A 14879-nucleotide genomic window follows, 5' to 3' on the forward strand; every position below is an offset into this window, starting at 1 on the left:
GGTTATCTTTTTCTCTTGAATTTGAATACTTTTTCCTGTTGCTTTATATTTTGAATAATATTGGATTGTATCCTGGATATTGTAAATCCTGTGTTGTAGAAAGTCTGGATTCAGGTGTTTTCCTCCAACAAGTTTGATGTTTTTATTTTAGGCAGTTACCTTGTCTGAACTCAAATTTATTATTTCCCTGTGAGGGGCAACATATGAAATCTCATTTCAGTTCATTTATCCTTAGCGGGGTTGGTTGGAATCTTCTTCACATATTTGTGATTTATGGGTCAGCCAGAGATTGGGGGGGGGGGGCAGTTTACACACAAAATTTGGCCTTCCCCTCTCTATCTCATCTGTTGTTTCCCCCATCACACACATTTTGCAGCTGTCATAATTATCCCTAATTTTGACCTTGAATCAATAAGAATGTAGACTTCTAACTTTTTAAAAATGTGGCACTGGCTGAGGATGTAAACTCATCTTTTTTTAAGTGCTTTTTGTTTACTTTCCAGTTACTTCAGGTTGTTTTTAAAAATGTACATATTTTTTAAATGTTTATTTTTGAGAGAGAGAAAGAGAGGGAGGGGCAAAGAGTGGAAGACAGAGAATCCCAAGCAGGATCTGAGCTGACAAGCCCAAATTACGGCTTAAACTCACCAACTGTGAGATCATGACCTGAGCCAAGATGAAGAGTCAGACACTTAACTGACTGAGTCACCCAGGCACCCCGTTTTTTAAAAATATTTTATCCAGAATTTATAGTCATTATGTTTGATAGAGTTGATTTAAAAATAGCTATTCAGCCATTACCAGAAGCAGAAACTCTCTCCTCTGTTTATTTTTGTTGACTTGTTTTTTTCAAGTGGCATAGAAATTTCTTCCCAATGGCTATTCTATTTGTTGCATTTAAATTTTTAACAAATATTTGTCAATATTTATTCTTATTATTGTCAATAATTTTTAAATATCTGATTTATTTGGCATTCAAGGCAAAGTCTTTATTGTTGGAGGATATTAATCCTCATTCTTTGAACTCAAGGTCAGTTTATCAAATTATTTCTGTAGGTTACTGTCTTCCCTCCACCCCCAACTACATTTAACTAACTACTCTAGGAATATGGCTCTAGTTTACATGGATGCCTTTTGGAAACATAGCTAACTTTCGTTCACACATAACTTTACATATAATTGTACTTCTTTGAAACTAGAGAAAGAGTTTTGGGTATTCCATAAAATTAATTGTAAGAAAACAATAAATATTACATATGAGTGAGTATTTGTAAGTATGTCTGAACTTTATTCATTTCATTAGTATTATCCTAAATGGTCAACCAGTGATTATATCAATTATTTCTTTTTGAGGCCGCTGGGGCTCTGGGAGTAAGAAGCATTCCTGTTCTATACTATTAGAAACTATCTCTTTCCTGCCTATAGTTGTCTTCATTGAACACAGAGAGATACCAGAGTGGGTTTATGGTTGGATCTTAAATAAATAGAATATAAAAAGAACTATCCATGTAATTTTCTAAATAATGTTTATAAAATACAAAATTCTTCATTCATTTCCACTTGCCTTTAGGGTTCCATTAACTTCAAATGATGATGATGATGATGATGATGATAAAGAGAAAATACAATATGATGACAATATTATAGCAAAGACATCACCTGATATTCCCTTTTCAGTATCAACGAGACAATCTTTATCAAGTCAGTATAATTTGGAATTGTTATTTCTTAAAGAAAATAATCATCATATGTGTGGTTTAGATGATTCAGACATATTTCTTCTATTGCTATGCTTCCCAAAGATGAATATCAGTATTAATTTTGAATATCAGTATTAAAAAGTTACATTCATCGGATTTTTTTTCTTGAGGCCCAAGGTGTATATGCAGTTAATAAGTTGGACCCTCTTATGTTATAGATATGCTAACTTCTACCATTTAAAACTGCTGGTGAAAAATTTAATTTTTAAGGAAACATGCTGACAAATGTCAGAACCACAGTGGCCTAACACTGTTATTCTGCAAGCAATATTTAGAAATGAATAATCCTGAAGAGCTTTTCTTGGTATCTTATTAGCTTATGAATTGAAAGATACCATATATTTATTTAGTTTCATCTCTCCTTTTCATAGACAATAAAACTGGAGGTCTAGATAGATTTAGTGACTTTTTCAAGATCATAGTCAAAACAAAAACTTGAGCCTGGAAAATGGTTGAGCCAGAGAAAATGATGACACTTATGTTTTATTTATGTGGTTATTTCTAAAATAATAATCCTTCAGTGGAGTCTGGCTTATGTATTTGTCATAGATTTACAGATTGGATTATAGAACCATAGGTATATTTCATTTAGAACTTAGAATTGTTTTTCCTTTATAAAAATTGATGTGTGTGTGTGTGTGTGTGTGTGTGTGTGTGTGTATATATATATATATATACACACACATAAATTTTCACATAAATATTTATATAAATATTAGCTGCCTGCTTATAGCCTTTTGATAGTAATCCTTATCAGAGTTATCACTTTTATTTGGGTTCATTTGCTGGCCTCCTCCCATTTTAGAAATATATGTTAATGGCTCTGTTATCAGCTATATTCCCCAGTACTGTTGGGGCCAAGCTAGAGTGAATTCTAAGTATATATTTTCCATAGATACAAATGTAATGACTTATGAATACTCTGATCATTTCTACTTTATTTTCATTAGTGTAGATTCTTTATAGTATCTGAACAGAACATATTGTTAGAAATCCTCTCTGTGAAACAGTTTGATTTAAACAGTTAATTTGTTTAAAATAACAAATTCCTTGCCATTACTTATTTCTGAATTTTCTTTCCTCTTATTTTATAGAAAATCATTTCCACTCAGACCAAAGTTCCAAGAATTCTCTAATGAGTGAGATTAGAAATGCCCAGTCAATCAGCCACAGAAAGGAGAAATCATCTCCTAGTAATATAACTGAAAGGAAAAAACGTGTATCATCTTGGGAATCAAATAATCCTTCTACTGACAGTCTTCATGTGATGGATTTAGATCAACAACAGATTTCAAGTCGAGAATTTAATTGGCATGAGATAAATGATTGTACTAATGAAACAAATATCAAAATGCAGAGAAACATACAGTGCCTTCCTGACTCATCTGAGTCTACAAGTGAACCAGCTGCAGAGTACATGAATCCATTTCAGGGTAGTGATGACTATCAATTGCAGAAAACTGTATATGATGCTGACATGGATTTAACTGCTGGTGAAGTAAGCAAAATTGTTACAGTTTCAACAGGTGCTAAAAATAGAAGTGATAAAAAATCAAATGATTGTGAAATAAAAACTTTCAGAAAAGTGAAAGATTCAAGTTCTGAAAAAAAGAGAGAAAGATCTAAGAGACAATTTAAAAATAGTTCAGATATTGATATTGAGGAAAAGATTGAAAATGGACCAGCAAAAAAATCAGTTGTTGTGGATGGCAAAGGGAATTCAGAAGATCCAAATTTTATTTTCAGTGCTGAGCAGCTGACTCAGTTGAACATACTGAAGGAAGTAACCCTTCATAATGGCTTTGATCAAGATGACAGAGAAAGTATACAGCATAATAAAAAAAAGAACAGAATACATGTAACAAATGAACAAGAGGAAACCAACTCTTTCTCCCAAAGTTCAGATAAATTCCAGCAGGAGAGTAAATTTGATATGGGTCAGAGTTCTGTAGCTTATCATAAAAGTAAAGCTTCTAGACAGACATTTGTGATTCATAAGTTAGAAAAAGGTAACTTATTCCCAAACCAAAAAAATAATGAAACCACTTCTGAAAACCTAGAAGTCACAAGTGAATTTCAAACAGCCGATCTTTCCACCAAAGATAATGGAAGTTTATGTGATTATAAGACCCAGAATATGTCGTATTTGAAAAAGCATGTCACTGATAAGCAACCTACTCAGCAACATCAATCAAAAATAAATGAGAAGCTTAAGCAGAAAGTAAATCGGAGGACAGAAATAATTTCTGAATCAAACCAAGTATATGGGGATAGTGGTAAAGATGTGTATGGCCCAGAAAAAGGTAACTTTTCCTTCCAAACCCAAGAGGATAAAGAACCCATCTCTGGAAACCTAGAAGTTTCAGATGAGTTTCAAAAACCTGCTGTTTCCACCATTGGTAATGGAAACCTGTATGATTGTGAGATCCAAAATGTGTTGGATATGCAAAAGCAGATCACTAATGTGTACCCTGTTCAGCAAAATGAATCAAAAGTTAATAAGAATCTCAGGCAGAAAGTAAATCGGAAGACAGAAATAATTTCTGAAATGAATCATTTAGATAATGGCAAAAATGTGTATTGCCCAGAAAAGGGTAATTCTTTCTTCCTAACCCAGAAAGATAAAGAAATCATCCCTGAAAATCTAAAAGACCCAAGTGAGTTCCAAACACCTGCCCTTTCTACCAAAGATAGTAGAAAACTATACGATTATGAGACTCAAAATGTTCTAGGAGTGAAAAAGCATATCCATGATATGCAACCTACTTGTCAAAATGAATCAAAAATAGATAAGAAGCTTAGGCAAAAGGTGTGTCGGAAGACAGAAATAATTTCTGAAATCAACCAAGTATATGAGAATAATGACAAAGACATACATGACCCAGAAAAAGATAACTTACTTTCTCTAACCCAAAAGGAAAAAGAAACCATCCCTGAAAACCCAGAAGGCTTAAATGAATTTCAGATAGCTGATCCTTCCACTGAAGGTAATAGGAACCTATGTCATGAGACTCAAAACATTTTGGGGGTGAAAAAACATGTTACCGATATGCCACTTGCAAAGCAAAATGAATCAAAAATAAATAAGAGGCTCAAACAGAAAGTAAATCGGAAGACAGAAATAATTTTAGAAATGAACCGAGTAAATGAGTTAAAAAAAAAAGGCTTGCATGACCCAGAAGAAGGTAACTTCTTTTCCCTATCCCAAACAGATAAAGAAACTATTTATGAAAACCTAGAAGTCACAAGTGAATTACAAACAGCTTATCTTTCCACACAAAATAATGGAAATTTGTATGATTATGAGACACAGAATGTGTTGGATTTGAAAAAGCATGTCACTGATATGCGACCTGCTCAACAGAATGAATCAAAAATAAATAAGAAACTTAGGCAGAAAGTAAATCAGAAGACAGAAATAATTTCTGAAAGGTGCCCCATATATGGGGATAATGATAAAGATGTGCATGATCAAGAAAGCTATATAAATGGTCTGGATTTTCAAGTAAATAAATCTAAACAAATACTTGAATGCCAAGGTATTATCAGTGGGTGTGCTATGGAAATTGATAGCCATGAAAAGGAAAACTGTGATCAAATTTCAAATCTTTACAAACTAGTTAAAAAGCATGGGAAAGAATCATCAGGAAAGACCACGATTTTGGCCAAAGGTAAAAAATCTATTTTGCAGTTAGCAGATTCTTTACAGACATCTGTCTCAGAATCAGGTTTAAAATCTATTACTAATGAAGCAGATTCTGATCCTGGTAAGCAGCAGAATCCAAAGGAAAGAACTACAACTCTGAATGAAAAAAAGAAAAACATTCCCTTTGTGGAAGTGATAAAAGAAGGAGAGTGCCAGGTTAGAAAAGTTAACAAAATGGCATCTAAATCAAAGAAAAGGAAGATCTTCATCTATCCTTCTTCAGATAACCATGAAGTAATGCAGGTAATATCTGACACTGATCAGGGAATATCAGTTGAATCTGAACAGGCTAATGAGGAAAAAATTTTGGAAAATGAGAAAGTTATCAAAATGAAGCCAGACTTTTACACAAAGGCATTTGAATCTTTGTCTCAGGTATATTCACCTAACATACAAGATTCTTCCTTTAACAGTGTTCCTGGGGATTCAGTACCTCTAAGTATTTCTTCTAGTAAAAATCTGATAATAAAAGAAAGTTTTGCCCTGGAGAGCTCACCAATCTTTCAAGTAACTGATGATGTACATGAGAAGATGAAAGGCATGAAATTCAAAGTCAACCAGAGAACACAAAAATCAGAAATAGGTAGGTCAAAAGCTGAAGTGATCAAGTTTTAAAAGTGTATTTTCTTTTTGCATTTAATCAGTAAAGTATGTCCTGATATTTTTATGGAGTTTAATATTTAACTGTGTAGCTGATCTATAGAAACAATATACAGTATTTGTTTTTGTGTGTGTGACTTATTTCACCTAGTATAATGCCTTCAAGATCCTTCTGTATTTTTTTTTTTTTTGGTATTGTTTCAAATGGTAGGATTTCCTCATTTTTTATGGGTGAAAAATATTCATAGCATGTATATATATGTTCTATGCAAATAGAATATATATGTTCTATATATTTGTGTGTGTGTGCGTGTGTGCGTATACACACACATACATGCACACACCCAACTTCTTTATCCATTCATCCATCAATGGACATATCTTGGCTATTGTAAATAATGCCTATGAACATGGGGGTGCAGATATCTTCTCAAGTTTGAGAACACCAGGATTTTGGTGTATAAAGCTATTCCAGATAGAAGGAATATTGAAGCAGATGAAGTGCAAAAGTTTGAGTTGCAGGCCATTATAGAGGACTGGTGAGTCATCTTTCATCTCTATATTCCTCGTGGTGCCTTTCACAGAGTAAACAATCGATAACAAATGTTGAATGAATGTGTAGTAATTTGTGTGATTCTGTGAATCAAGACTTGTGACTTGTGAAAAATTTTTATCAGCCTATATGTGGTTTATATAGTTTGATACTTTGCTTAAAATATTAAATCTCATTTCCTCTCATTGCTGGAAAAAACACCTGATTTATAAATAATTTTAGTGCTACTATTACAATATTTAAAATTACAACTTGATGATTGTTAAGTTTAAAAATTTGCTGTCAGCTATTTGCAAACCACAAATATCCCATATCTATTTCTATATGGGAGATATCCTGTATCTCTCTCTATATGCTTATAGTGAAAATAATATTCTTTTCAGGTGGTAGAACACTGCAGGACTTGACAAATACCAGTTTTATTTCAAATAACACTGCTAACGCTGAAAATAAGTCAGAAAATCCATCTTTAGAGCTACCAAGCCGAAGAAGAAGGTGTACTCCTCTCTATTTAAAAGAGCCAAATCTCAAAAGGTAAGTATTTCAGTGATATTAAAGTGATTTCAGTATGATAATATAAAATATATGCTTTAAAAGAAATTCCTGCCTGAATTGTATTTGAACACTTCTGAATATCAGTAGATTTTTGATATATAACAACCACAGTAATGATCTAGATGAGATTTGAAGAAATATCTTCTTTTATTCTTTGAACAGGCTTTGTAAAAAACTGCTGTCTATGATTTGCATAGCACTATTTCCATGTCTGTTATCTTCATTAGTTTTCTACCTTGTTCCCTAGAAAAATTGAAAATGGCTTTGTTTGTTCTTTGGCCTTAAAGACTAATAGTCTTCTTTCTTTTTAAAAATATCAAATTTCCCCAACAAAGAGAACATAGTACTCCTCGTATTTATACATCACTCAGCTTCAATTGTTATCAATATTTTGCCTTACTTATTTCGTCTGTCCTTTTTTGTTGTAGTATTTTTTTTTTAATGTTTTTATTTATTTTTCAGAGAGAGGGAGAATGAGTGAGCACAAGTTGGGGCAGAGAGAGAGGGAGACACAGAATCCAAAGTAGGCTCCAGGCTCTGAGCTGTCAGCACAGAGCCCAATGTAGGGCACGAGCCATGAGATCATGACCTGAGCTGAAGTTGGATGCTTAACCAACTGAGACACCCAGGCACCCCTGTTGTAGTATTTTTAAAGCAAATCCCTAATATTGGGTCATTTATTCCAAAAGCACTTCTATATATATCTCTCTTAAAAAAAAGGAACTTCTTAACAAACTTCTTAACAAAACTAGAAAACTATGATCACATCAATTATCAATATGAATTGTCAACACTCTCTTACTGTCATCTAATTACCAATTCCTATTCAAATTCCCTTAATTATCTCAAAAAATGTCCAGATGCCTTTTACATGTATTTTATTGAAAATCTCACTTAAATTTTTTTTTCAAATGTTTGTTTATTTTGGAGAGAGAGAGAGAATGAACAGGGGAGGGGCAGAGAGAGAGGGAGAGAGAATCCCAAGCAGACTCTGCGCTCTCAGCACAGAGCCCGATGTGGGGCTCAAACTCAACAAACTGTGAGATCATGACCTGAGCCAAAATCAAGTCTGACGCTTAACCAACTGAACCATCCAGGCGCCCCTCATTTTTTTTTAAAGGGTAAATGAAGTAGCTTGTTTTGCAGATCCTGATCATATTTGGGATCATATTTTCAAAAAGAGAAAAGTATTCTTAAATGTTCTTGTCCTTTGCATTGTTTCAATGTTTGCTTCTTTTATAAATGAAAACTGTTGATGGTTCTGACAGGTAGTTTAAGACAACCAGCACATGGTAGCAATACAAAGGAGTTACGGTAGAAGAGAAACAAAAGTGAAATAAAGGATCAAAGCATTTTTTAAATAAAACGACTTTATCGAGTTATATTTCACACACCATCCATATCAACATTCAAAGTGTATACTTCAGGGCTACCTGGGTGGCTCAGTTGGTTAAGCGTCTGCCTCTTGATCTCACAGTTTGTGGGATCCAGCCCCATGTCTGGCTTTGTGTTGATAGCACAGAGCCTGCTTGGTATTCTCTCTCTCCCTCTCTCTCTGCCCCTCCCCAATGCTCATGTGCGCTCTCCCTCTCTTTCTCGAAATAAATAAACTTTAAAAAAAGTATATACTTAAGTGTTTTTTTAGTATATTCACAGATATGCATACCATTACCACAATTTTAGAACATTTCTTCATCTCAAAAAGAAACCCCATGCCATTACCCAATATTCCCATACCCCCCAGCCCTAGGTGACCATTCACCTACTTCCTATCTCAGTAGATTTCCCTCTTATGAATATTTCATACGAATGGAATCATAATATGTGGTCTTTGTGACTGGCTTCTTACATTTGGCATAATGTTTTCAGGTTTTATCCATTGTCATAGCATGTATCAGTATTTCATTTCTTTTTAGGACTGAATAATAATCTATCATATAGATAATAACACATTTTATTTATTCACTTGTCTCTTGATGGACATTTGTTTCCATCTTTTGGTTATTATGAATAATCCTGCTATAAAGATCATTTGCAAGTTTTTGTGTCTACATATGTTTTGGTTTCTCTTGGGTATATGCCTAGTTATGGAATTCCTGGGTCATATGATAACTCTGTTTAATCATTTGAGGACTGCTGACTGTTTTGCAAAGCTGCTGCACCATTTTATTCACATTATCACCAGCGATGTATGAGGATTCTGATTTCTCAATTTCCTTGCCTGCACACTTGTTATTTGTTTTTTGATGATTCTAACCATAATAATGAGCGTAAAGTAGTGGCATGTAATAGTTTTGATTTGTATTTCTCTGATGAATAATGATGTTGAGCATCTTTTCATGTGTTTATTGGCCATTTGTATATCTTCAAAGAAAAATGTATTCAGATCTTTCTCCCTTTTTTCAATTGGGTTATCTTTTTTGTTACTGAGTTGCAAGTTACACTTTTTTATTTTGAACTAATTTTAGGTTTATCAAAGAGTTATAAAAATAGCATAGAGGTTCCTCACCCAGCTTTGCTTAATTTTAACACAGTACAATGATCTAAATTAGAAAATTAGCATTGGTACATTATTGTCAACTGTAAACGATAGCTGTCCATTATCATCCTTTGCTGTTTTAGAATCCAGGATCTTACCTTGCATATAGTTGTTGTTTTTCCTTAGCCTCCTTCAGCCTATGACAGTTCCTTACTCCTTCCTTTTCCTTTTATGACTTTGACAATTTGAAAGCTAGTGGTCAGTTATTTTGTAGAATATCCCTTAGTTTGGTTTGTCTTTTGTTTTCTCATGATTACAATGCAGTTTTGCATTTTGGGCAAGAATTCTGCAGAAATGGTGTGTCCTCATTGCATCATATGAAGGGGGTTCATCGTGTCAGTTTGTCTCCGTAATGTTAACCTTGATCACTTGATTGAGGAGGTGTCTGCTGGGTTGTTGGGGTTTTTTTTTTCCACTATAAAGTTACTATCTTTTCCTTTGTAGGTGATGAACATTGGAGAAGTTGCTTTGAATCTGCATCCTGTTTTTCCTCAAACTTTCACCCACTAATTTTAGCATCCATTGATGGATCTTGCCTACAACAGTTCTATTTCTTCCTAATAGTGGTTTTCTGTCTCCCTCTTTCCTTCTACATTTATTGGAATTCTGTAAGGAAAAGCTGTTCTTTCTCCCTCATTTATTTATATCACTGTTGACTCATGGATGCTTATTCTGTAAGTTAAAATCTAATACTATCAATAGTTATTTTATTGCTCAGATAATTCCAGCTTGGCTATTAGGATTTCCTTTATGGTGGCTTCCTTCTGTGTTCTTTTAACAAGACCATACTATATTTTGAGCGCTTCCTTACTTTCTGACACAAGATGTTCGAGGGTCATCTTAGTGTTTTTCCTACCCCAACTCCCAAATCAGACACGTTTTCAAAGATCCTGTTTCCTTTGATTGAAGAATTTTATTTAGAAACCATGATCTGGGCACTAGGTACTTTTAATATTTATATTGTGTTGCATTAGTTGGCTATATTACTGCATAACAGTGTTACCATAAACCTAGTAGCCTAAAACAACATACATTTATTACTCTCAGTTTCTGTGGACCAGGAAGCTGGACTGGCTTAATTGGGTGCTCTACTTAATGTCTTACAAAGCTGTAATTAAGATGTTTTCCAAGATGGTTCTCATCTGGAAGCTCCACTGTGGGAGAATCTGCTTTCAAGATCACACAGATTGTTGGCAAAATTTATTTCCTTGTAGTTATGGGACAGAGGGCCCCAGCTTCATGCTGTTGGCTGGAGGCTGTCCTCAACTCCTAGAGGCCACTCTCAGCTCCTTGCCAAATGGCCTCCCAAAATGGTTCCTTATTTCAAAGCTAACTAGAGTCTGTAGAGCAAATCCTTTAGCAAACAGAGTATTATATGGTGAAATGTCATCTTAGAAGTGAGACATCCCATCACCTTTGCCATATTGGTTAAATGCGAGTCACAGTTCCTTAAAGAGAAGGAGTTAACCCAAGGGCATGAACATCATTATGAGTGTGTTGGGAGGGATCTTCTTAGAGGCTGGTTACCACAGGGGTCATTGCTGTTAGGCCCTCTCAGCAGACAGAGCTAGGAAATGTATGTATGTATGCTAATCCCTACGTATACACACTTTCATATTTTTCTATTTGTATATGTAGTAAAAACAATGAGTTTATATTGATATCTCTGATTCCAGTTCAACACCACAGGGTTCATTTTAGCTTTGCTTATTCATGATTTCTTCATCAGCAAGAAGCATGGCTTTCATTATCTATAATACATTTCCTCATTTGTTCATTTGTAGCATACACATAAAGTAGTTTCAGAATTGCTGACTCCTATCCCTGTGAGAAAGATATTTACTAACTAGATTATAACACTTAGATTTGGTTCTTTTTGTCATGGTTTAGTTATTTTCCTTACCATAACCCCTTTCCAAAGTAGTTATGTTATTCACTTGTAATTTATTTAGGTACATTTGTTATTGTTGGTATTCCATTTTCTTCTGTTTCTTGGTAGGTTTTGTTGTTTACTTTGAGGTATGTGAAATATCTGGTTTATACAAATCAAAGCTATTCAAAATGTGTATGCAGAAGTGTGCCTTGGTGGCTCAGGTGGTTGAGTATAAACCAGAATAAATGAATGGATATAAAAAAAGAGAGAAAAAAATGGTATATGCAGAGAATGTCAACTACTTTATCTCATCTACCCTATTCCCATTACCCTCTCTTTCTATCCTATTTTTTCTATACGCCTCCTCCTAGGGGTAACCAGTTTCTTTAGTTTCTGGCTTATCCTTCCTAAAGAAATATAGATCCATTTATATTCCCCTTTTTCTTACATAAAGGCAGCATACTATAGCTACTCTGTTGGGCTTTGCTGTTTTTCATTTAACAGTGTATTCTGAAAATCATTCCCTGTCAATTTGTAGAGATTTTCCTTATCCTTTTTTTACAACTGTATAATACTTAATTGTGTATAGATATACTATAGTCATGCAATAACATTCCTTTATAGCACATTTAGGTTGTTTTCAATATTTTGCCATTATAAGTAATACTACATTGAATAATCTGTGCATATATCTTTTCATATTGTTGGAAGTGTATCTTCAAGGTAAATTCCTAAAAGTGGGATTGCAGGGGTGAAAAATGAACACATGTAGTTTTGTTAGGTCTTGCCACACTTCCTTCCAGAAGCTAGTACCAATTTGCATTACCAGCTGCAGCCTATGGCACTGTTGCCCCACATTGTAATCATATGTAATATATTGTCATATGTAAAAATTTTTGCCACTCTGATAAGCAAGAAATGGTATCATGGTGTTGTTTTATTTGCCTTTCTCTATAAGTGAATTTAAATGCTTTTCTCATGCTTGGGGGTCATTATATAATCTTTTAGTCTGTTCATAACTTTTTTGTTTTTCATTGTGTTTCTGGTCTTTTGTCCCTCAGTTATTAAGAATTCTTTATGTATTAGGGATATTAGCCCTTGTAGTATGTGTAGCCAGTATTTTTTTTAGTTTATCATTTATTTTTTTACTTTATATTTTTAATCATGTAAACATTTTAAATTTTTATATAGTCATTTTTGTCAATCTTTTCTTTCATTCTTTTTGAATTTTAAGTCATAGTTAGAAAGTCTTTCCCTCTACGATGATTAAAGGGGAATTCATCCATATTTTCTTCTAGTATTTATATTGTTTCATTTCTTACATAAAACCCTAATCCATTTAGAATTTGTTTTCTAGCATGGGATGTAAGATATGGATCTAATTTTGTCTTTTTTCTGAAGGCTACCCATCTGTACTGGCACCATTCATTTATTAAAAAATACATCCTTATCCCTAAAGATTTGAGATGTCAAACACGTCACATTTTAAATTTCTATATGTATTTGATGGGGTCTAATGCTGGACTTTTTATTCTACTGCAGTGATCTACCTGTCTACTATAGAGGCTTTATATGATGTTTTAATGTCTGGTAAGGCTACTGCCTTCTCATAGTTTTTCATTGTTTCCTTGGGTGTTATTACATGCTTATTTTTACATAGAACTTTAGACTTTAGTATTTGCTTGGCAAGCTCAGCACTATTGACATTTTGAGCTAGATATTTCTTTGTTGTGGGAGGCTGTTCTGTGTACTGTAAGATATTTAGCAGTATCCCTGCCTTCCACCCAGTAAATATCAGTAGTACCCGTCCATTTAAATTAATCAAAAATATTTCTACATGTTGCAAAATGTCACCTAGGGATTAAAATTGTCCTGAGTTAAAAACAATTGGTCTGGCTTGCTGGTATTTTTATTGGGATTGCATTGAATTTCTACCTTAATTTAGGAAGAACTCAATCTTTGTATTGAGTTGTGCTGTGTAAGAACAGATGTCTTTTCTATTTATTCAAGTCTTCTTATATAACCTTTAGAAGTGTTTAAAAATGTTCCTCATACAGGTTTTACACATTTCTTGTTAAGTTGATTTGTAGGTAGTCTTTGTTACTATTATAAATGGACATATAACTTAGACATATATAATCATGCTCAGTATTTATTGTTTGTGAGTATGAAAGGTGTTGAATTCTGTGTACGTTTATAACTGGCTATTTAACTAAATTTCCTTTATTCTCTATCCCATTGATTCTCTCAAGTAAAACTCAGTGGAAGAGGAATACTTGAGGAGTACTATGAAATCATCTGAGAATAGAGTTAATTTTACTTCTTTACCCATTCATATGCCTCTGATTGATTTCTCTTGTTTAATGGCATTGGCTAATACCTCAAGTATAGTTTGACATAGTAACAGGAATAGTGGGCATTCTGGCTTGTTCCTGACTTGAGTGGAAATACCTCTGTTGTCTCTCCATTAAATGAGATAATGGCTTTAGGATGAAGGTATGTATATATATATATATATATATATATATATATATATATATATATATATATATAAAATTTATGACATTAAGAAAATGTCCCTCAATGTCTACTGAATGTTTTAGTCATGGGTGAGTGTTGAGTGTTGCATTGTGTCAAGGACTTTTTCAGTATCTATGAAAAAATAGTATGCTTTATTTCCTTAGATTTATTAACATGGTGTATGATAATAGGTTTTCTAATATTGAACCAAACTTGCATTCCTGGAATAAATCTCACTTGGTCATGGTATATGTTTTTCATAATGTGGTATTGGATTTGCTTTTGTAACTGTGCTGTGAGTACTTGAAAAAGAATATGTATTCTCTATTATCAGAGTATAGAGTTTGATGTATATTCGTTTGATGTATATTCGTTAAGATTTACCCCTACATTGCTTAGATTTTCTATCTCCTCACTTATTCAATGCTTTGGGACTTAAAAGATAAAGACTTTAAAAATGTATTTGTATTACCTTCCTGATAACTTCTGCCTCGCCTGTCCTCAATGCTTATGATGATCACTCCATAATACATTGAAGCAGTTTCATTCAGGATCTGTTCTCACTGGGAGCCTATCAGAAGCTGTGATATATACCTGCTGGATGCCATGCCCAATCCAAAAAGAAAATAAAAGGCAGCTGGGTTGTCATCATTCTTAGTATTTATACTAAATGTGTATTGTGATATTTGCTTTTAAAACACTTACCAGCTAAACCATTAACCAAATAATCTGTATGCCCAGTACATCTAAATTAAAATAGAATACTATTTCAT

At 33.6% G+C, this 14879-nt stretch overlaps 1 protein-coding gene across 6 annotated transcripts in view; it reads left to right on the plus strand.

Moving 5' to 3' along the window:
- Positions 1-14879, plus strand: part of SGO2 (shugoshin 2) — a 68258-nt gene that overhangs the window by 51625 nt on the left and 1754 nt on the right. For all 6 annotated transcript variants that reach the window (XM_042995022.1, XM_042995025.1, XM_042995024.1 and 3 more), the window contains 3 exons: positions 1571-1701; positions 2855-6049; positions 7003-7153. In XM_042995022.1, coding sequence (XP_042850956.1) covers positions 1571-1701; positions 2855-6049; positions 7003-7153 — 3477 coding nt within the window. The remainder of the gene's footprint in view (positions 1-1570; positions 1702-2854; positions 6050-7002; positions 7154-14879) is intronic.

Source organism: Panthera tigris, chromosome C1 (genome assembly GCF_018350195.1).
Source record: "Panthera tigris isolate Pti1 chromosome C1, P.tigris_Pti1_mat1.1, whole genome shotgun sequence".
Lineage (NCBI taxonomy): Eukaryota > Metazoa > Chordata > Mammalia > Carnivora > Felidae > Panthera > Panthera tigris.